General features: G+C 43.2%; 1 protein-coding gene across 2 annotated transcripts in view; it reads left to right on the top strand.

The window, feature by feature from the left end:
- Positions 1–23,610, top strand: part of cdan1 (codanin 1) — a 126,852-nt gene that overhangs the window by 34,370 nt on the left and 68,872 nt on the right. For both annotated transcript variants that reach the window (XM_078233634.1, XM_078233635.1), the window contains exons 5-10: positions 6,224–6,299; positions 7,607–7,727; positions 10,787–10,896; positions 15,464–15,553; positions 21,557–21,632; positions 22,423–22,619. In XM_078233634.1, the coding sequence (XP_078089760.1) occupies positions 6,224–6,299; positions 7,607–7,727; positions 10,787–10,896; positions 15,464–15,553; positions 21,557–21,632; positions 22,423–22,619 (670 nt within the window). The remainder of the gene's footprint in view (positions 1–6,223; positions 6,300–7,606; positions 7,728–10,786; positions 10,897–15,463; positions 15,554–21,556; positions 21,633–22,422; positions 22,620–23,610) is intronic.

A 23,610-nucleotide genomic window follows, 5' to 3' on the forward strand; every position in this document is an offset into this window, starting at 1 on the left:
AATGTACAATAATGGAGGTGTAAGTGGGCTTAATGCCAGAATTAGAGTCATGTACTAACAAATACCCCTGTAAAATCTAGTGTGAAGATCAGTAGTTGCGTGGTTTTAAAATTCATACTTCTGAATATCTCGGGGGGGATGCTGAATCAACTTGTATCACAACTTTGTCTCTGAATCCACGGTAGTGCAACCATTGAGAAGAAATTATAGCAAGTAGTTGCTGGTTCTGTAGATGTCAATGACCATGTCCATCCACCAAATCCCTAATAAAGGTTGGAGACTGTTGCTCATAATTAGTCTGTAGGACAGACTGAAGGGTCACTTGTTAAAAATGAGTAAGGAATCCACAGGTCATTATATATTTAGTCATCAAACTCTCAGTATGCCTGTTGCCATGTCGATGTGGGTAAATTGGAAGGAGATGCGGAATTCTCCGTTTCTTTTCGAAGTGCGGTGGCAGGCAGTTCCCCCGGCGCAATCACAACTGGCTAGAATGGTGTGAACTCATGCCCATTTCTGTGCTTGGAGCCTCATTAATTATGTATGAGTGAGCATCTCTCCAAATCCCCTGATAGGTCAAGAGCTGATTCATCTGCCTGGCATCAGCTAGCAGGTTCGAAGATCTGGGTGCCACATCAAAATGCCAGTCCATCACACTTGTATCATTCTCTCCAGCCCACTTGTCTTCAAATGACTGTGCAGTAAGTCCAAAACAGAGGAGAAAAGGCTAGCAGCCTCAAAAAGATCTCTGCACTGATACGAGCACCATGCCCTTGAGGCTTTGATTTGAGGAGTCGAGCGCAGAGGCATGTCCTCTACCCAAGGAATGGCTTCAGGAAGCACACCAACCTCACCTCTCAGGCCTGAGAGGTCGTCACCTAAGAGGTCAGCCTGGCTGACAACCATACCAGATGCGCCATGCAGTGCAAGAAGCAGATGAATGATCTCATTCGCACTTCCAGCCTAAATCCTCTCTCAGTTCCCTCCACTATCAAACTCTCTCAATGGCATTGTTTGCTCAAAACTTGACACTCTTCATGGATCTCATACATCCATTAGCAAGGGACAAATATCAACACTTATTCCATCTGTCATGTTGCCCACACTCCATCCTGCGGTCTTCTGGGGAGGGCTTACCTGTTGCTTAGCAAGATTGTGAAGAATACAGCAAACTGTGATCGTGCGGGAAACCCCCTCAGGTGTATACTGCAGAGAGCCATCTGAGCAGTCCAGGCATCTGAATCGCATCTTCAGAAGTCCTATGGTTTGCTTTGTGAGCTGTAAACAGTGTTGTACCGCTGCTCAGCATAGGTCTGAGGGTGACCTGATGCACTGGTGTCATCAACCAGTGTTTGTAGCCCTTATCTCCCAGCAACCATCCCTGCAGACATTCTGGATCCATTTGTTGTTAGTGGTAGTGAATATTCTCACGTTCCTTCTGAGCCCATCACTGTGAGGTTCCCATGTCCCACGTGGACTCTACCCACACAATTGGAATCTACATACACCCCCTTCCGGTAAGCAATGTTTGTGAGCGTTTCATGGAGCCTTTTCAGTGTCCAGCTCCCCTCCCTGGGTTTTTCCTCTACCTTCCATTGTGCGTTATCCTCATCCACTTCCTTGCTCCTCTGCCTGCATTGTTCCACATTGCCCACTTGGTCTTTGTTCACAACCACCCCCCTCCTTGCCCATCTCCTTGCACCCCACTGCTGGTCAAACAGTGGTCAGTTGGATTGGAGAATCCATGAGTCCTGCAGCACAATGCTGTCCCATCAAGACCAGCTCGGCATGAGGCTGGAGGGCACAAACCGGTTTACCCCAGCAGAGTGGTTTTAAGTGCAACAGATGCTATGGCAGGTAGGCTATGTATGTTGCACTCGCCTCGAAGTCTCAGATGAACTGGGGTCGCCTTGAGCACAGCATTCTTTTTCAATCAGATTTGAGGCCAATGTGATTTACTGTTGGCCTAACGGGAGATTTGAAGGCCTGAGGAGATTCACAGAGTCATAGAAATTTACAGCATGGAAACAGGCCCTTCGGCCCAACTTGTCCATGCCGCCCTTTTTTTAAACCCCGAAGCTAGGCCCAATTGCCCGCATTCGGCCCATATCCCTCTATACCCATCTTACCCATGTAACTGTCTAAATACTTTGTAAAAGACAACATTGTACCTGCCTGTACTACTACCTCTGGCAGCTTGTTCCAGACACTCAGCACCCTCTGTGTGAAAGAATTGTCCCTCTGGACCCTTTTGTATCTCTCCCCTCTCACCTTAAATCTAGTTTTAGACTCCCCTACCTTTGGGAAAAGATATTGACTATCTAGCTGATCTATGTCCCTCATTATTTTATTGACCTCTATAAGATCACGCCTCAGCCTTCTACACTCCAGAGAACAAACTCCCAGTCTATCTAGCCTCTCATATAACTCAAACCATCAAGTCCCGGTAACATCCTAGTAAATCTTTTCTGCACTCTTTCTAGTTTAATAATATCCTTTCTATAATAGGATGACCAGAACTGTTCAGAGTATTACAAGTGTGGCCGTACCAATGCCTTGTACAACTTCAACAAGACGTCCCAACTCCTATATTCAGTGTTCTGATCAATGAAACTAAGCATGCTGAATGTCTTCTTCACCACTCCGTCCAACTGTGACACTATTTTCAAGGAACTATGAACCTGTACCCCTAGATCTTTGTTCTGTAACTCTCCCCAACGCCCTACCATTAACTGAGTAAGTCCTGCCCTGGTTCGATCTATCAAAATACATCACCTCGCATTTATTTAAATTAAACTCCATCTGCTATTCGTCAGTCCACTGGCCCAATTGATCAAGATCCTGTTGCAATCTGAGATAACTTTCTTCACTGTCCACTATGCCACCAATCTTGGTGTCATCTGCAAACTTACTAATCATGCCTACTAAATTCTCATCCAAATCATTAATATAAATGACAAATAACAGGGATCACTGATCCCTGAGGCACACTGCTGGTCACAGGCCTCCAGTTTGAAAAACATACCTCTACAACCACCGTCTGGCTTCTGTCATTACTTATAAAGACTCGCATTCCAACCATTATTTTATAAATTGAGTTTGTGTCTTTATATGCCCTGTTTGTGAACAGAACTCCCACTCACCTATGAAGGGCCAGCACTCCGAAAGCTAGCAGCTTGTGCTACGAAATAAACCTGTTGAACTTTAACCTGGTGTTGAGACTTCTTATTCTGTCATCAAGTCAATTTTGTATCCATTTAGCTACCTCACCCTGGATCTCATGAGATTTAACCTGATGCAACAATCTACCATGCGGTACCTTGCCAAAGGCCTTGCTAAAGTCCATGTAGACAACATCAACTGCACTGCCCTCATCTACCTTCTTGGTTACCCCTTTAAAAAACTCAATCAAATTTGTGAGACATGATTTTGCACTCAAAGCCATGCTGACTGTCCCTAATAAGTCCTTGCGTCTCTAAATGCCTGCAGATCCTGTCTCTCAAAATACCAAAATAAGATTCCAGTGCACAGCTGCGTTAATGAGCATTCTGAGATACAAGTGAATTCAAATGCTGTTCATGTCACTAGGCAGTGGGAGAACTGACCCACCATTGGGAGAATTTCAAACTATTTTTATGCTTCCTTTCTACCTGCCACAGACAGGCTGGGAGAACCCCCACTGAGGTCTATGCAGGACATTTTCTGATCTTATGAAGGAAGACCTCCCAACAGCCAGCAGGAGATAGAGGAACAGATTTGTAGACAGATTATGGAAAAATGTAAATACAACAGGGTTGTTTTGGTGGGTGATTTTAATTCCCCTATCCTTACTGGGACTCCCTTAGTGCCAGAAATTTCGATTGGAGAGAATTTGTTGGGTGTGTCCAGGAGGGTTTCTTGAAGCACTATGTAAATAGTCAAACTAGGGAAGGGGTCATACAAGATCTAGTTTTGGGGAATGAGCCCAGCCAGGTGATCGAAGTTTCAGTGAGGAAGCATTGTAGGAACAATGACCATAATTCCATAAGTTTTAAGTTACTTACTGATAAGGATAAGAGTAGTGGTGAAAATATTAAACGGATAGCATGGGGAATACAGCAAGATATTGACAGGCTGGAGACTTGGGCAGAGAAATGGCAGATGGAATTTAATCTGGACAAATGCGAGATGGTACATTTTGAAAGGTCTAATGCAGGAGCGGAGTATACAGTAAATGGCAGAACCCTTAGAAGCGTTAACATACGGAGGGATCTAGGCATACAGGTCTGCAGTTTCCTGAAAGTGGCAACAGAAGTGGATAAGGTAGTCAGGAAGGCACATGGCATGCTTGCCTTCATCGGTTGAGACATAAAGTATAAAAATTGGCCAGCCATGTTGCAGCTATAGAACTTTAGTTAGGCCAAATTTGGAATACTGTGTGCAGTTCTGGTTGCCACATCAGCAGAAGGATGTGGAGGTTTTGGGGAGGGTACAGAAAAGGTTTACCAGGATGTTGCCTGGTTTAGAGGGTACTAGCTATGAGGAGTAATTGGGCAAACCTGGTTTGTTTTCGCTTGAATGTCGGAGACTGAGAGGCGAGCTGATAGAAATTTACAAAATTGAGGGGCATGGATAGTCAATCTTTTTCCAAGGGTACCAATGTCAATTGCTAGGGGACATAGAATCACTACAGTGCAGAAGAAGGCCATTCAGCCCATCGAGCCTGCACTGATAACAAACCCATCCAGGCCCTATCCCCAGGTTTAAGATAAAAAGGGGAAAGTTTAAAGGAGATGTGAAAGGCAAGTTTTTTTTAAATAGAGGGAGAGTTTCTGTGGTTCATTGCCAGAGGAGGTGGTAGAAACAAATAGAGTAGTCAACGTTTAAGAGGCATCTTGACAGATACGTGAATAGGCAGCGAATAGAGGGATGCGAACTGGGTAAAGGCAAAAGTCGTCATGTGGGCCCACCAAGCCCACAGACTTGGAAGGCAAAAGGGCCTGTTCCTGTGCTGTACTGTTCTTTGAAGGTCTAACTTGTTCAAACAGAATGGTAAACCGTTTTTTTGGATTAAATTCTAAATCAACCAAGATTCAAGATACAGATTTAATCCATAAAGTAACATTCTAGTATAGCCAGATTATAGGGCAGTTACCAAAGATTGGAGAAAGTTGCTTACTTTATTCATTCTCGGGATGTGGGTGTGATTGGCTAGGCCAGAATTTATTGCCCATCCCTAATTATCCTTCAGGAAAATGGTGGTAAGCCACTTTCTTGAACTGCTGGGCTCCATGTGGTATTGGTACTCCCAACAGTGTTATTAGGGAAGAAGTTCCAGGATTGTGACCCAGTGACAGTGAACATATTTCCAAGTCAGGATAATGGGTGGCTTGGAGGGGAACTTCCAGGGGAATTACCCTATTCATGGTGTGAACAGGCCATTCCTCCACCGATATTAGTCTGGAGGCAGGAGCTGGGATTTAGATGAGAGTAGTCTGTCTTCTTCCTTTCCTGAAGGATATGCATTTGTCTATAGCTAGTGCCTACGTCTTTATTTCTGTGCAAACTATTCATAGAATCCCTACAGTGCAGAAGGAAGCCATTGACCAAAGTCTTTTGAAGAGACTCAATTCTCTCTGGTTATTTTGTAACATAGAATCAGGGTAGGCTATTCAAACCCTTGAACATGTCTGCATTCAGATCATGTTGATGTATCAGTACCTAGTTTATAGTGTCTCTTGTGCCTCATGTTGGTCACACACTGCTGGAGTAAAAGGTTATGGATTCAAGTCCCACTTCAGATATTTGAGTAATAAATAAATCCAGGCTAGACAGGCCAGTGCAGTGCTGAAGGAGCGCTTTGCTGTTGAAGTTGTAATTTTTCAGATGGATGTTAAACTGAGACCCTGTCTTCTCCTGCTTCAGGTGGCAGGAGAGTTCTGAGTTCTGGCCAATACTTATCCCTTGATCAACATGACCAACAGATAATCACATTGCTGATTTTGGGAGCTTGCTGTGTGCAAATTGGGTGCCATGTTTCTCTACATACAACATGTGGCTGTAAAATACTTTGGAATGTCTTGAAAGGTGCTAGTCAAGAATAACCACTAGCTGCATCAGATAAACATGCTGGTTCTGGCCTAAATAGCATATGTTGTGAAAAGGTATTTTTAAGATCATAAAAAGCAAGTAATTTTCTTTCTTCTGGGTTTTATATTTTCTACATCAATAATTTATTTTCCAGATGTGGAAAGACAGTACTTCAGGAGTGTTCATAATTGTATCTATTTTGCTGTCAGAGTTCTAGAAACGCAGTTCATGTGAGTATTCATCTTTTATTGAACTTGCATAGTCTTTTTAAGTTGTAGATACACAGCAGTACAGATGGATAAGATTTACCTTGGCTACATCCATTGTGGTAACTTTTGAGGTCAGCTTCTTGCTAATAGTGGACTTGCTAGGGAGACGTGGAGGGAAATAACTTGACTATTAATTATTGAGGATAACTGTTTCAACTGAGGGAATTTCCATAACCAGTCTTTCTCTAAAGACTAAAGATCTCTGTAAATTTATGCATTTACTTATTTGTTCATAGATGCGGGCATTGCTGGCTCGGCCAGCATTTATTGCCCTTCAGAAAATGGTGATGAGCTGCCACCTTGAGTTGCTGCAGTCCACGTGGTGCAGGTGTACCCATAGTGCTGATAGGGAATTCCAGAATTTTGATCCAGCGACAGTGAAGGAACCGCAATTTCGTTCCAAGTCAGGGCGATGTGGTTTGGAGGGCACTTGCAGATGGTTGTGTTTCCATGTACCTGACCCCCTTGTCCTCCGAGGTGGTAGAGGTTAAGCTAGAGACACTTTTACACACACTCATCCAGGCCATGTGAAGTACTCTGATGTTCATATTTGGTGCAAAGAACAGGTCTCAGACATCCATTCATGTTGTAAAAGATCAACTCATTGTTCCCAATTAGTACCCTGTTTAAACTATTATATTTTAATTACCCAACTCTTAAGTTGAATGAATGCCCCAGTTTAAGAGAGAGAAGAGAAAGATACTGGCCAATCGCTTACCTTTACCCTGCGATGTCACATTTGATTTCTTTAGAATGCAGTCACTCTGCTGGGGATATGCAGACAGTCTCACATCTCAGACTGGCTCTCATATCCTTACACTGTTCCCTCTTAGACTGGCTCTCATATCCTTACACTGTTCCCTCTTAGACTGGCTCTCATATCCTTGCTCTCATATCCTTACACTGTTCCCTCTTAGACCGGCTCTGATATCCTCGAACAGCTCCCTCTCTGGCTCTGATATCCTCGTATTGCTCCCTTTCGGACTCACTCTGATACCCTCCCTCTCGGACTTGCCCTGGGGCCCTCCTCCGCCTCCCCCACCTTGGGCGTGTCCCGGCGTCCTCCACTATCCCCCCCACCCCCCCCCCTTCCCAGGCCTGCCCCTGAACTTGTTCTTTTATCTGCTTGCCGCATGATTGCTGTTTTCGAGAGGAGCTGATAGCCTTGGCATTCAGAAGAGGAAGTTAATTTTTAAGAAAAGTTGGAAATTATACCAGACGGAATAATGTGCATTGTATTGTGTTAAGTTTTATTTTACCTTTTGTAGGATAATTTCTTATTTGGATAAGGGGACAATAAGGCTTCTTGGTGAGAATGACCGACTCGGTATGTTCTCTGCGTCATTACGTGACCGGTTGTCCCGTGCCAATGAGGTCAGCACTGCACAGGTGAGATTATATACTGCTGTTTGATAGATTGTGGTAATCTAAAGTCATTCTTTATCATGTTACATTTTTCTTTCAAGTGGATTTCTTAGTGATGGACACTCTTTATTAATTACCATGAAATTATAATTGACATTTGCTAGTTCTAGCTTTAGTGGATTTCAAGCTTTGTCTATTCAATATGTCCTTGTAATTTAATCTTTTTAACCACATTATCATTCTTATGAATCTGTGTTTAATGCTTATACTTCCTGAAGTGTTTTGTGCCCAGAACTAAATACAGTTATTCTAAATGGTGTCTCATCAGAGTTCTGTACAGCTGTAAACTCAAGTCCTCTTGAGATGAAAGCCAATATTCCATTCACTTTTCATTAATTACTTGCTTCTAGGCCAATTATCATATCTTTACATGATTTCACTCTGCTTGAAAGTTGTCAGAATATGGTCTTAAAGTATCAATGAACTCTTGACAACTTGGTAAGCTTGTATCTAGTTATCCAAATATCAGACACAAAATCTGATATAAGCCTCTTGAAAATTCACTAATACAATAGAGTGTCTATCCAATCAGTTTCACACCCTAGCTCTATGGTGGAGACATTTACAAGAAATTTCGGGTTTTGTTTTCTTTCCGTCCCCTCTGAAAGTAGTAATTATGGGTTTAAGGAGCTGTTCTGAGGCGGAGATGGATACCTCTCCACTGAGAACAAACATATAACCACTCAAAGAGGAATACCTCGTCTTATAATCTGTGAAGTGAGTGGGAAGTGGTACGCTCTGCACATCAGCAACTTTTAATGATTAAATCAAAATAACTCCCCTTCCCACTATGGTACCTTCCCAGGTAATCGCAGAAGGTGTAACACCTGCCCCTTTACCTCTTCCATGTTTACCATCCAGGGTCCAAAACACTCAGTCCAGGTTAAGCAGCGTTTCACTTGCACATCTTTCAATTTGGTCTATTGCATTCGCTGCTCCCAAATGTAGACTGGGTGATCGCTTTGCTGAGCACCTTTGGTCTGTGTGCAATTAGGACCTTGACCTTCCTATTGCTCACCGATCCTGCTCCCATGCCTACATGTCTGTCCTTGGCCTGCTGCAATGTTCCAGTGAAGCTCAACACAGACTAGAGGAACAGCATCTCCTCTTCCGGCTAGGCATGTTACAGCGTTCCGGTCTCTCCCGAATTCAACAACTTCAGGTGATTAGCTGTACCCCACCTCGACCCCTTCTGTTTTCATTCTATTTACTTTTTAACTGTTCTCTGCCTTTACTTTTATTGCCTTTCTTTATTTTTCTCCTCTCCCCACGCCCCCCCCCCCCCCCCCCAATTCTTTCTCTTTTTTTCTCAATTTCACCTCTCTCCCCACCCAGCCCTCCCCTCCCCCTGCATCTTCATCTGTGATGTGGAGATGCAGGCATTGGACTGAGGTGGACACAACACCAGATTAAAGTCCAACAGGTTTATTTTGTATCACAAGCTTTCAGAACGCTGCTCCTCCTTCAGGTGAGTGGCGACTCACCTGAAACACTCACCTGATGAAGGAGCAGCGCTCCGAAAACTCTTCACTCACCTAATGAAGGAACAGTATTCCGAAAGCTTGTGATACCAAATAAACCTGTTGGACTTTAACCTGGTGTTGTGAGACTTCTTACCGTGCCCATCATCATCTGGCACAGCTTACCCTCTGATTTCAGCTTCTCTGCCGTTTGGCCATTCACACCTTCCATTCTCTCTATGGACTGCCATTAGCAGCCTATCCCCTTGTTTTGGTGGCTATGACTCATCTTCCATTCCCTCACCCTATAGTATAAATATCTCCCACTTTCTATGCCTTTTAGGTTTGACAAAGGGTCATCTGGACTCGAAACGTCAGCTCTTTTCTCTCTCTACAGATGCTGCCAGACCTCCTGAGATTTTCCAGCGTTTTCTGTTTTGATTTCAGATTCCAGCATCTGCAGTAATTTGCTTTTATCCAGTGTATAACTCCCTGATACTCTCTCCAAAGTAACAATTTATTTAATTAACAGTGAACAAGTTAACTAAACTATTAACAAATGAATAAAACACCATTCTAATGGAATGCTGTTTAGATAAATACAATTCCCTCTTATTAACAAAAAAATAGAAATTTAGTCACTCTCTAAATTACAACCAGGTTTGGTGTCTTCCGGAATATTCTGGGCTTTCTCTGTTGATTTTTCTGTCTGGAACTTCTGGCTTCTTTGATACCTTCGCTATCAAGATGGAGCTTTCTCTTAAGACATAAATAAGGCTGTTACTCGGCCAGATGGCAGTTGCTCTCTGCTTATTGTCCAACTGTAGTCCAACTGCCCTCCTCTTTTATACCTGTGGTAACATATCAACATCCCCCACAATAGGATTGGTCTCAGGTTGCCAAAACCATCAAATTTAAATCTTAATATGTTGCTGGCATCCCAGTGCCTGATTTTAAACTGGTGAATTCAAAAGCCTGCTCTGTTTCAAATTGATTGGCTAAATTCAAAAAAAATTCAAATACCTGAAAGTCTGTTGCCTTGGTAACCCTGCTGCTTGGCCTTTAGGTACAGATGTTTCAGTCTGGGACCCCCCCCCATATGCACCAGCATTTATTTTTACTTTCTAAGCACAGAAAAAACACCACCTTTTTAAAGGGACCAGGCAACATTTTCACCTCTTAGCATTTTACAATTAAAAAAAATAATTTTACAAACACCAAATTCTAACATTCTACTCAACTTCACAACAGAGTTCACCTGTAATTCTGGGTACAGTGGAGGAGGGTGAAAATGCTGACCAGTTGGGAAAAGTGAGTTGGTTGAATTGACCATTCAACACTCATTTGGGTGCACTGCCAGTGTGTGGCATTGAATAGTTGACTGACTGACTATGTATGCTGCTGCAAACATATGTAATGATACTCTGCGCCCCCCCACCAAAGAAATATTAATTTATGAATGTCCACATTTTAGATTTTGACATACTTCCCATTATATAGTTTACAGTTGTACCTTCATTAAGAAGAGCCATGTTCTTTCAATGTTGATTGCTTATTTTCCAGGTATCGCCTGCTGTTCCTTCAGTCATACAGTCTGTTCCATTTGAACCTGAAACTGACAATCGGTCAAATTTCTCCAGTGACAGAGCCTTTCAGAATTTTAAGAAACAAAGGTACAGAGCATTTACTGTTACAAATATAAAATGAACATAGGAACACCAGCAGGCCATTCTGCCCCTTGAGCCTGTTCTGCATCCAATTAGATCATGACTGTTCTGAAGAGAGAGATGCCTGTAAGCTAACTTTAAGCTCAGAAACAAAGCTGCCATTCACAACATCAGGATATCCCAAAGTGCCTTATAGCTATTGAATTACTTTTGTTATTTTTGGTCCCACTAAACAACAATATAATGGTGACCAGATCATCTCTGTTATTGATAAAGGCAAAATACTGCAGATGCTGGAATCTGAATCAAAAACAGAAAATGCTGGAAAATCTCAGCAAGTCTGACAATATCTGTGGAGAGAGAATAGAGCCAACGTTTCAAGTCTGGATGACCTTTCATTAGAGCTGAGGACAAAGAAAATGGGATGTGATTTGTATTGTAAGGCTGGGGTGGGTGGTTGGTGGGAGGGATGCAAGATAGCTGTGGGGGACAGTGGGCTTGGAATGGATACTGGTGGACAGTCTATCACCAAATATGGAGATGGTGAGGTTAAGGAAGGGAAGTGAAGTGTCAGAGATGGACCATGTGAAGGTAACAGAGGAGTGGAAATTGGAAGCAAAATTGATACATTTTTCTAGGTCCAGACAAGAGCATGAAGCGACAATTAAACAGTCGTCGATATACCGATAAAAGAGTTGTGGGATTGGAACAAGGAATGTTCGACGTACCCCATAAAGAGACTGGTATAACTGGGACCCATAGCCACACCTTTTGTTTGAAGAAAGTGAGAAGTCAAGCTACCTTGACTACAGCTCTTCATACCCCACATCCTGCATGACTGCATCTCATTCTCTCCGTTCCTTCGTCACTTTCCATAATGGTGCTGCAGATGTCTTCCTCCTTCCTTAACCGTGGTTTTCAGGGCACTTGACCATGTCCAAACCATCTCATGTGATACTGCTCTCATCCCCCATTCCCTCCCTCCCATAGATCCATAGAAAATTACAGCTCAGAAACAGGCCTTTTGGTCCTTCTTGTCTGTGCCGAACCATTTTTTGCCTAGTCCCACTGACCTGCACTTGGACCATATCCCTCCACACCCCCCTCATCCATGAATCCGTCCAAGTTTTTCTTAAATGTTAAAAGTGACTATTTACCACTTTATCCGGCAGCTCATTCCACACTCCCACCAACCTCTGCGTGAATCAGGAGGGTCCCCTTGACTTCACAATTCACCCCACCAGCCTCCGCATTCAAAGGATCATCCTCCACCATTTCCGCCAACTCCAGCATCATGCCACTACTAAACACGTTTTCCCCTTACTCCTTCTGTCAGCATTCCACAGGGATCTTTCCCTCCAGGACACCCTGGTCCACTCCTCCACCAAACCTGAAACCTCATGCACTGCCCACGCCACCTTCCCATGTAATCGTAGAAGGTGCAAGACCTGTCTCTTTATCTCCTCCCTGCTCACTATTCCAGGGCTCAAACACGATTTTCAGGTGCAGCAGCGCTTCACGTGCACATCCTTTAATCTGGAGGGGGACTAATATCCTGGTGGGGAGATTTGCTAGAGCCAATTGGGAGGGTTTAAAATAGTTTGGCAGGAGAGTGGGATCCAAAGCAGTAGGAAGACAAGAGAAGGTTGAGGACAGCACAGAAGTTAAAGAGAGCACATTAAGTAGTAAAGACAGTGTCAGTAATCCTAGTACCAGACAGATCAGGCAAAAACAGAGCAGAGAGCAAGGGAAGTCCAGATTAAACTGCATTTATTTCAATGCAAGAGGCCTGACGGGAAAGACAGATGAACTCAGGCCATGGATGGGTACGTGGGACTGGGATATTATAGCAATTACTGAAACATGGCTAAGGGAGAGACACGATGGGCAGCTCAATGTTCCCGGGTACAGATGTTATAGGAAAGATGGAAGAGGAGGGAGAGTTGCACTTTTGATTAGGGAAAACATCATGGCAGTACTGAGAGGGGATATATTCGAGGGTTCGATCACTGAGTCTATATGGGTAGAACTGAGAAATAAGGGGGAAATCACTTTGATAGGGTTGTACTATAGGCCCCCAAATAGTCAGCAGCAAATTGAGGAGCAAATATGTAAGGAGATTACGGATGGCTCCAAGAAAAATAGGGTGGTAATGGTAGGGGATTTTAACTTTCCCAACATTGACTAACTGGGACAGCCATAGTATTAGAGGGTTGGATAGAGAGAAATTTGTTGAGTGTATTCAGGAAGAATTTCTCATTCAGTATGTGGATGGCCCGACTAGAGAGGGGGCAAAACTTGACCTCCTCTTGGGAAATAAGGGCAGGTGACAGCAGTGTTAGTGAGGGATCACTTTGGGACCAGTGACCAGGCCCACAAGTTAAAATTCTAAATTGGGGCAAGGCCAATTTTGATGGTATCAGGCAGGAACTATCAAAAGTTAATTGGGGGAGTCTGTGGGAAGGCAGAGAGGGACGTCTGGTAAGTGGGAGGCTTTCAAAAGTGTGTTAACTAGGGTTCAGGGTAAACACATTCCTCTTCGAGTGAAGGGCAAGGCTGGCAGAAGTAGGGAACCCTGGATGACTTGGGATATTGAGGCCCTGGTCAAGAAGAAAAAGGAGGCACATGACATGCATAGGCAGCTGGGATCAAGTGAATCCCTTGAAGAGTATAGGGGGTGTAGGAGTAGAGTTAAGAGAGAAATCAGGAGGGCAAAAAGGGGACACGAGATTGTTTTGGCAGATAAGGCAAAGGAGAATCCAAAGAGCTTCTACAAATACATAAAGGGCAAAAGAGTAACTAGGGAGAGAGTAGGACCTCATATGGATCAACAAGGTCAGTTATGTGTGGATCCACAAGAGATGGGTGAGATCCTAAATGCATACTTCTCAACAGTATTTACTGTTCAGAAAAGCATGGATGTTAGGGAACTTGGGGAAATAAATAGTGATGTCTTGAAGAGTGTACGTATTACAGAGGAGGTGTGCTGGAAGTCTTAAAGCCCATCAAGGTAGATAAATCCCCAGGACCTGATGAAGTGTATCCCAAGACATTGTGGGAGACTAGGGAGAAAATTGCGGGTCCCTTATCAGTATATTTGAATCATCTATAGTCACAGGTAAGGTGCCTGAAAAATTGGAGGGTGGCAAATGTTGTGCCTTTGTTTAAAAAAGGCTGCAGGGAAAAGCCTGGAAACTACAGGCCAGTGAGCCCCTCATCTGTGGTGGGTAAGTTGTTGGAAGTTATTTTGAGAGACAGGATCTACAGGCACTTAGAGACGCAAGGACTGATTAGGGCAATCAGCATGGCTTTGTGAGTGGAAAATCATGTCTCTCAAATTTGATTGAATTTTTTGAAGGGGAAACCAAGAAGGTAGATGAGGGCAGTGCAGTGCAGTTGATGTTGTCTACGTGGACTTTAGCAAGGCCTTTGACAAGGTACTGTGTGGTAGGTTGTTGCATAAATCTCACGGGATCCAGGGTGAGGTAGCTAAATGGATACAAAACTGGCTTGATGATAGAAATGATGTGGAGATGCCGGCGTTGGACTGGGGTAAACACAGTAAGAAGTTTAACAACACCAGGTTAAAGTCCAACAGGTTTATTTGGTAGCAAAAGCCCCACAAGCTTTCGGAGCTCCAAGCCCCTTCTTCAGGTGAGTGGGAATTCTGTTCACAAACAGAGCTTATAAAGACACAGACTCAATTTACATGAATAATGGTTGGAATGCGAATACTTACAACTAATCAAGTCTTTAAGAAACAAAACAATGTGAGTGGAGAGAGCATCTTTTTAGCTGTCTTGATGCTCTCTCCACTCACATTGTTTTGTTTCAAGTACTGAGTTGAAGCTGACCCCCGTGTTACACCAGATAAATAGCTAGGCCAATGTACAGTAAACCATTGTTTATTTAGAAAGAAAGTTAAAATACATACAACCATTGTTACAAAGTGATTAATCTTTTCACGGATTGCTTTGTGGAAATGAAAGGTTCTAAAAACACACTTTATGAAAATGTAACAGTTTACCTGTAGTAGTAATACATAGAATTACCTAGAGCAGAGAACCATTCATTTGGCTCAAATGGTCTCTGCTGGCATTTATGATCCACATGAGTCTCATCCCATCTGTCTTCATCTATTCTTGTCAGCATATTCTTCTATTTGTTTCCCCCTCATTACTGATCCAGCTTTCCATTACGTACCTCCATGCTATTTATCTCAATGCTCCATGTGGTAACAAGTTCCATATTCTAACCATTCTCTAGGTAAGAAATTTCTCCTGAATTCCTGATTTAATTTATTAGTAATTATCTTATATTTATGATCCTTAGTGAAAACCCCTCTCCTGTTTTCTCCCCGTCAAACCCCTTAATTTTAAAGCGCTCTAGGTCATCTCTCAGTTTCAATTTCAGCATCAAAGTTAAATATTTACTAAATATTTTTGTTTCTATACATTTATTCATTTGTGAGTTGTAAGTTAAATTTGTCAAGGTTTGATGCAAACAAGTAAGTGGTGTTTTAAGACACAATAGAAACACTGATTAAGGAGCAGTATCCATAACTGTCTTCCAGAGATATCTTCTATGAATTGCTGCGTGAGTGGGAGGACAAGCATACAAATCCTGCTTGGGAGTTTGAGAGATCATTGGGCCTTCGAATCAGGTACGGCAGAATGTTGCCATTCTTAGGTTGGAAAGGGGATCAGGAAACTGTAAACTGTCGGTGCACATCCATGGGGACTTCTTTGTAATCCAGTTTTGGATGTGTAGCTGTGACAAAAAAAGTTTCATTGTTTAATTACAGTGTGGATAAATTTCCTGCTACCAGAAGTCATGGTTTGCAGGAGAGGATTTGTATACCAGAGGTTGTTAAATGGGATAGATTGAGAACAGATCTAGTGGCTCAAAACTGGGCATCCACGAGGTGCTATGGGCTATCCATAGCTGCAGAATTGTATTCAACCACATGAAAAACTGAAAGCCTGACATATTCTTCACTCGACCATTATCATCAAGCTGGAGGATCAACCCTTTCAATAGGGAGTGAAGAGAGCATGTCAGGAGCATCACCAGGCACACCTAAAAATGAGGTGATAAGCTGGTGATACTACAACACAGGATTAGATAGATGTGACACAATGGAGACAGCGTGAAATTGACAGAACTAAGTGATCTCAAAACCACTGGATCAGATCAAACACCACAGTCCTGCCACATCCAATTGTGAATGGTGGCTGAGGAAGAGGCTCTACAAACATTGCCATCCTTTTTTGATGGGGAAAGCCAGCACAATAGTGCAAAAGATTGATCCGTCTTGGCCTCCTTTCGAGGTCCTCCTCACAAATGCCAGTTAACCAATCCTCTGTCCGTGGTAATATATTGCCCCCAACTCCATGAGCCCTTACCTTGCCTGTTAACATTTTAAGTTGCGCCTTATTGAATGCCTTTTGGAAATGTAGGTCATAAAGTCAGAGGTTTACAGCATGGAAACAGGCCCTTCAGCCCAACTTGTCCAGGCCATCCCTTTTTTTAACCCCTAAGCTAGTCCCAATTGCCCGTGTTTGGCCCATATCCCTCTATAGCCATATAACAGTCTAAATGCATTTTAAAAGACAGAATTGTACCCGCCTGTACTACTACCTCTGGCAGCTTGTTCCAGACACTCGCCACTCTCTGTGTGAAAAAATTGCCCCTGGACCTTTTTGTATCTCTCTCTCCTCACGTTAAATTTATGCCCTCTAGTTTTAGATTCCCCTACCTTTGGAAAAAGATATTGACTTTCTGGCTGATCTACGTCCCTCATTATTTAATAGACCTCTATAAGATCATCCCTAAGCCTCCCACGCTCCAGAGAAAAAAGTCCTAGTCTATTCAGCCTCTCCTTATAACTTAAACCATCAAGTCCGGTAGCATCCGAGTAAATCTTTTCTGCACTCTTTGTGGTTTAATAATATCCATTCTATAATAGGGTGACCAGAACTGTACAAAGTATTCCAAATGCGGCCTTACCAATGTCTTGTACAACTTCAATAAGACGTCCCACCTCCTGTATTCAATGTTCTGACCAATGAAACCAAGCATGCCGAATGCCTTCTTCACCACTCTGTCCACCTGTGACTCCACTTCAAGGAGCTATGAACCTGTACCGCTAGATCTCTTTGTTCTACAACTCTCCCCAAAGCCCTACCATTAACTGAGTAAGTCCTGCCCTGGTTCAATCTACCAAAATGCATCACCTCGCATTTATCTAAATTAAACTCCATCTGCCATTCGTCAGCCCACTGGCCCAATTGATCAAGATCCCATTGCAATCCTAGATAACCACCTTCACTGTCATCTTGGTGTCATCTGCCAACTTACTAACCATGGCTCCTAAATCCTCATCCAAATCATTAATATAAATGACAAATAACAGTGGATCCAGCACCGATCCCTGAGGCCCACCGTTGGTCACAGGCCTCCAGTTTGAAAAACAACCCTCTACAACCACCCTCTGTCTTCTCTCATCAAGTGGAGATGCTGGCGTTGGACTGGGGTAAACACAGTAAGAAGTCTCACAACACCAGGTTAAAGTCCAACATGTTTATTTGGTAGCAAAAGCCACTAGCTTTTGGAACAGGCTGTTCCTTCGTCAGGCGGGTGGGAGTTCTGATCACAAACAGGGCACAAAGACACAAACTCAATTTACATGAATAATGATTGGAATGTGAGTCTCCACAGCTAATCAAGTCTTGAAGGTACAGGCAATGTGAGTGGAGGGAGCATTAAGCACAGGTTAAAGAGATGTGTATTGTCTCCAGACAGGACAGCTAGTGAGATTTTGCACATCCAGGCAAGTTGTGGGGGTTACAGATAGTGAGACATGAACCCAATATCCCGGTTGAGGTCATCCTCATGTGTGCAGAACCTGGCTATCAGTCTCTGCTCAGCGACTCTGCGCTGTCGTGTGTCGTGAAGGCCGCCTTGCAGAAAGCTTACCATTGTAACAGACCATTGTTCGCAGCAAACTACCCAGCCTTCAGGAGAATAGTGACCACGGCACCACACAACCCTGCCACAGCAACCTCTGCAAGACGTGCCGGATCATCGACATGGATGCCATCATCTCACGCGAGAACACCATCCACCAGGTACACGGTACATACTCTTGCAACTCGGCCAACGTTGTCTACCTGTTACGCTGCAGGAAAGGATGTCCCGAGGCATGGTACATTGGGGAAACCATGCAGATGCTACGACAACGGATGAATGAACACTGCTCAACAATCACCAGGCAAGACTGTTCTCTTCCTGTTGGGGAGCACTTCAGCGGTCACGGACATTCAGCCTCTGATCTCCGGTTAAGCGCTCTCCAAGGCGGCCTTCATGACACACGACAGCGCAGAGTCGCTGAGCAGAGACTGATAGCCAGGTTCTGCACACATGAGGATGACCTCAACTGGGATATTGGGTTCATGTCTCACTATCTGTAACCCCCACAACTTGCCTGGATGTGCAAAATCTCACTAGCTGTCCTGTCTGGAGACAATACACATCTCTTTAACCTGTGCTTAATGCTCCCTCCACTCACATTGCCTGTACCTTCAAGACTTGATTAGCTGTGGAGACTCACATTCCAATCATTATTCATGTAAATTGAGTTTGTGTCTTTGTGCCCTGTTTGTGATCAGAACTCCCACCCGCCTGACGAAGGAACAGCCTGTTCCAAAAGCTAGTGGCTTTTGCTACCAAATAAACCTGTTGGACTTTAACCTGGTGTTGTGAGACTTCTTACTGTGCTTCTCTCATCAAGCCAATTTTGTACTCATTTGGCTATCTCAAGTATACTACATCTTCTGGTTCCCCTTCATCTACCTACTGGTTACATAGTCATATAGCACAGAAACAGGCCCTTTGGCCCACCATATCTATGCCGACCATCAAATACCAATATATACTAATCCCATTTACCAGCACTTGGATCATAGCCTATCATGCCTTGGCGACGTAAGTGCTTGTCCAGATGCTCTTAAACGTTGTGAGAGCACCTGCCTCCACCACCCCTTCGGCCTACGCATTCCATATTTTCACCTCTGGGTGAAAATGAATTCCTCAGATCCCCTCTAAACCACTTACTCCTCTTAAACTTGTGCCCTCTGGTCTTGGACACCTTTGCCATGAGGAAAATATTCTTAAGATCTACCCTATGCCCCTCAATTTTGTACTATTTCTGTCAGATCCCCCTACCGGCCTCCTCTGCTCCAAGGAAAACAAACTCAGTCTATCCAGTCTCTCCTCATAACTGAAACTTTCCATCCCAGGTACATCCTGGTGAACCTCCTCTGTATCTTCTCCAGTGAAATAGCATTCTTTTGATAGTGTAGCGACCAGAACTGCATACAATACTCCATCTGTGGCCTAACCAATGTTTTATAAAGTTGTACCAAGACCTGCCTGCCCCTATAATTCTATGCCCCGTCTAATGAAGGCAAGCATTCCATATGTCGCCTTCACCACCCTATCTAACTCTGCTGCCACCTTCAGGGATCCATGGACTTGTTTCCTAAGGTCTCTTTGTCCCTCAATACTCCGTAGAGACCTACCATTCAGTGTGTATACCCTACCCTTATTAGACCTCCCAAAATGCATCACCTGACACTTTCAGGATTAAATTCCATCTGCTGTTGTTCTGCCCAGCTTACCAGCTGATCAATATCAGTTTGTAGCCTCAGACTATCCTCACTATCAACACCACCACCAATTTTTGTGTAACCTGCGAACTTACTAATTATACCTTCTAAATTCGCATCCAAGTCATTAATGCATGTAACAAACAACAAGGGTCTCAGCACCGGTCCCCGTGGTACAACGCTGGTCACAAGTTTCTAATCTCAAAAGCAGCCCTCCACCATTACCCTTTATCTCCTGTTAACAATCCAATTTGCCAACTTGCCTTGAATCCCATGGGCTCTAACCTTTTGGACCAGCCTTCCATGTGGGACCTTGTCAAAGGCATTACTGAAGTCCATGTAAACCACATCAACTGCACGACCCTCATCAACGTATTTAGTTACCTTTCCAAGTACTCAATTAAATTAGTTAGACAGGACCTTCCACCAACAAATCCGTGCTGACTATCCCTGATCAATTCCAAGTGTTGGTTAATCATGTCGCTCAGAATTGTTTCCAATAATTTCCCTACCACTGATGTTATACGAAGTGGCCTCTAATTACCTGGTTTATCCTTGATGCATTTCTTGAATATAGGTTAGCTATACTCCAGACACTTCAGTTGTGGCCAGCAAGGATTTAAATGTCACTGACAGAGCCCCTACAATCTCCTCCCTTGCCTCCAATAGCAGCCTGGGATACATTTCATCAAGCTCTGGCGATTTATGCACCTTTATGCCTGCTAAAACATCTAATACCTCCTCCTCATTAATCTTAATGTGCTCTAGAATTTCACTGCCCCAACTGAAATCTCCAACTATAATGGCTTTCTCCATGAATACAGATGAAAAACATTAATTTAAAACCTCGCCCACATCCTCTGGCTCTACACACCGATTACCCTTTTAGTCTCTAATGGGTCCCACTCTTTCCTTGGTCATCCTCTTGTTCTTAATTTACTTCTAAAATGCTTTGATGTTTTCGTTAATCTTATCTGACAATGATATTTTGTGGTCCCTCTTTGCCCTCCTAATTTTTTTATAAGCACCCTCCCTACACTCTCTCTACTCTTGAAGGGCCTCCCCATTTTTTGTGCTCTATGCTTGCCATATGCTTCCTTTTTTTTACCTTGTTAAACCCTTGACATACAGGATTTCCTGGCTTCGCTGCCCTTGCCCTTCACTCTTCGAGGAACAGGTTGGCACTGAACTCTCACTACTTCACTTTTAAGACTCCCATTTCCAAATGTAGATTTACCTGCAAGTGTTTGCTCCTAGTCTACGTTTGCCAGATCCTGTCTAATGGTATTGAAAGCGACCTTCCTCCAATTCAGACATTTGATTTCTGGACTATCCTTTATCCCTTTCCATAACGACTTTGAAACTTAGTCATGGAGAGATACTGCATGGAATCAGGCCCTTTGGCCTAACTCCTCCATGCTGACCATGTTTCCTAAACTGAACTAGTGCCATTTGCCTTCATTTGGCCCATATCCTCTAAACCTTTCCTATCCATGCACCTGTGCAAATTTCTATACAGCTCACTCCATATACGCACTACCCTCTGTGTGGAAAAAGTTGCCCCTTAGTTCCCTTTTAAATCTTTCCCCTCTCGCCTTAAACCTATGCCCTCTAGTTTTGGATTCCCCTACCCTGGGGAAAAGACCTTGGCTATTCACCTTGTCTATGACTCTCATGATTTTATAAGGTCACCACTCATCTTCCTATGCACCAGGGAAAAATCAACGTTTTCTTATAATTCAAACCACCTAATCCCTCGTAAATCTCTTTTGCACCCATTTCAGTTTAACAACATCCTTCCTATAGCAAGGCAACCAGAATTGTATCACAAGAAATAAAAGCAGGAGTCGGCCGTTTGACCCATTGAGCCTGTTTTGCAATTCAGTTAACTTCACCGATGACCTTACTGTGGCCTTAACTCCACTTCCGTCAAACTGCTCTACTGGATAATGTGTGTTCTTGTGTGTTCTGATTTTGATTTTTTTTTTAAATTCTAGGAATATGATGATCAATCTAAGCACAGCTTGCAACCATAATCACTTTGCAAGGCTGTTTCAGAAACAATTGATAAGGGTGAGTATGTGATTTGTGTTTACCCTTCACCTTCATTGCACCCTTCATTGCTCCTAGATCTATCCTGAGTGATGCAGAAACTTCAATACTTTTCATAAATAAGTATTTTCTTTTATACAATGACTTAAAGCAGAATGGCAACCACTTTCCTGCATCAAATTGTATCTGGAGTTTTGTCGCTGAAAGCTAAGATGAAATTCAGTGCAGTCTGGATTGTTGCGCCCCCATATTCTGTTTTAAATTTGACTTTTTAACCACAGATTGTGTGTGTATATAGTATATAAATTCAGGTGCTGAAGTCACGTGGAATTACTTTAAGCTGTTTGCTTGTCACGTCTAATAGCACAGAATGAAAATTTGCGGAATATGTTCAGCTCACCTTCCTTCATCTCACCCCATCAACAAATCTTCTAATCCTTTCTTCCTCATGTTTGTCGCGGCTCCTTTTAATACACCTGCACTACTCCATGTGCTGGTGTGTTCCGCATTCGAAATACTCTGCATGGAAGAGATTTTCCTGAATTCCCTTTTGAATTTCTTAGTGACTATCTTATATTGATGACTTTTATCGAGCTATAGAAGCAGAGAGGTCCAGATTTTCTACCCAAACTGCTAATTAGCTAATATGTCTTGGTGCACTTGAGTTAGAGGGGAACAAGTAATTTAAGTGCATCTATTTGTCCCCTTATAGTTCCTGCAAAACTATCTAATCTTTGGGACTGTTGAATTTTATTTTAATTCAGATATTCGCTACTAGATTTACGAAAAATCCTCCATGTTTCTCCGATAGATGTGTAAGGGAGCACTCACAGGCAGTGAACATCCTGACCAAGATGTACTGGATATGTTTGGAACAAATAACCTAAACAAACTGAAACGGCTACAAGAGCGATTTGTTGTGCCTCAAAATATTGGGGGGCCGTGTCCCCCTCCAACTTTCTCCGGTTGCCAAGTATTCTTCAGAGATTTCCTTCTGTGTGCAGGAAGGTTGGTTTCTGTTTTATCTGTCTTTAGTATCAGATTCTGCTCTGGGCATTCCATAACCTGACAGCCTTTGCATTTATGAAAGAAACACCCTCTTAACGTCTTCCTCTCTCCTACCAATCCTAGTTCATATTCTCTTGTTATCAGTTCTCCAGCAACGCAAATTCTATTTATATAGCACCTTTAACATAATGAAACTTCCAAAGGCATTTCAGAGTAACATTATAAAGCACAGTATGTAGGGTGACCAGACTCCCTTGTTTCGCTGAGACAATCTGAGTTTTTGTGAAACAGTCGGTGTTCAGACAGATTTCTCCAAATGCCTGGATTTTCAGCTCCACTGCAGTCCTCCCATTTTACCCAATCCTCAGGTTCCATTTGCTTGCACATTGGTCAGAGAGTTCTGATAGTGTGTGGTCAATCAGGGATTCCATGGGGAAGGTCAGTGGAGGAGGGGTTTAGTAGCGGGCAAGACAGGGTGTCCATTGAGTGGCGGGGGCCCCAGTGGGGGAGAGTGAGGGAGACAGGGTCCCTGTGGGGGAAAGAGTGGGGATGTTTGTAGTATAAAATTGCTTAAGAGTTGGTGCTAATTTGCAAATGCAGGACCCAAAAGAATGACTTGTGGAAAGTGAAAATGTCACACTGATTTGGCATAGGTGCCTTTCATCAACAGAATATATTTATCAGTATAGAAGGCAATTTGTTCTTTTAACCTTTACTACACCTGACCTTTGCCTGCATTTCAGTTCGTGTATATGAGAAATAATTTGTTCTGTGAAACACTTCAGGAGATTTAGATGAAATAGTAAGTTACATTAAAAAATAATCTTTGCCAAATTATATCTTTAAAGCACCAAAGATACCGGGCAATTAGGGGAATTCCTGAAGAAAATCCCAATGCAGATACTTTGTGCCTGTACAAGTCCAATTCCATTTTTATGATGAGTCTATTCCTTAGGATTAAAAGAGTTGTAGTGCCTGCCAATAGACCTGT

Source organism: Mustelus asterias, chromosome 18, assembly GCF_964213995.1.
Source record: "Mustelus asterias chromosome 18, sMusAst1.hap1.1, whole genome shotgun sequence".
NCBI lineage: Eukaryota > Metazoa > Chordata > Chondrichthyes > Carcharhiniformes > Triakidae > Mustelus > Mustelus asterias.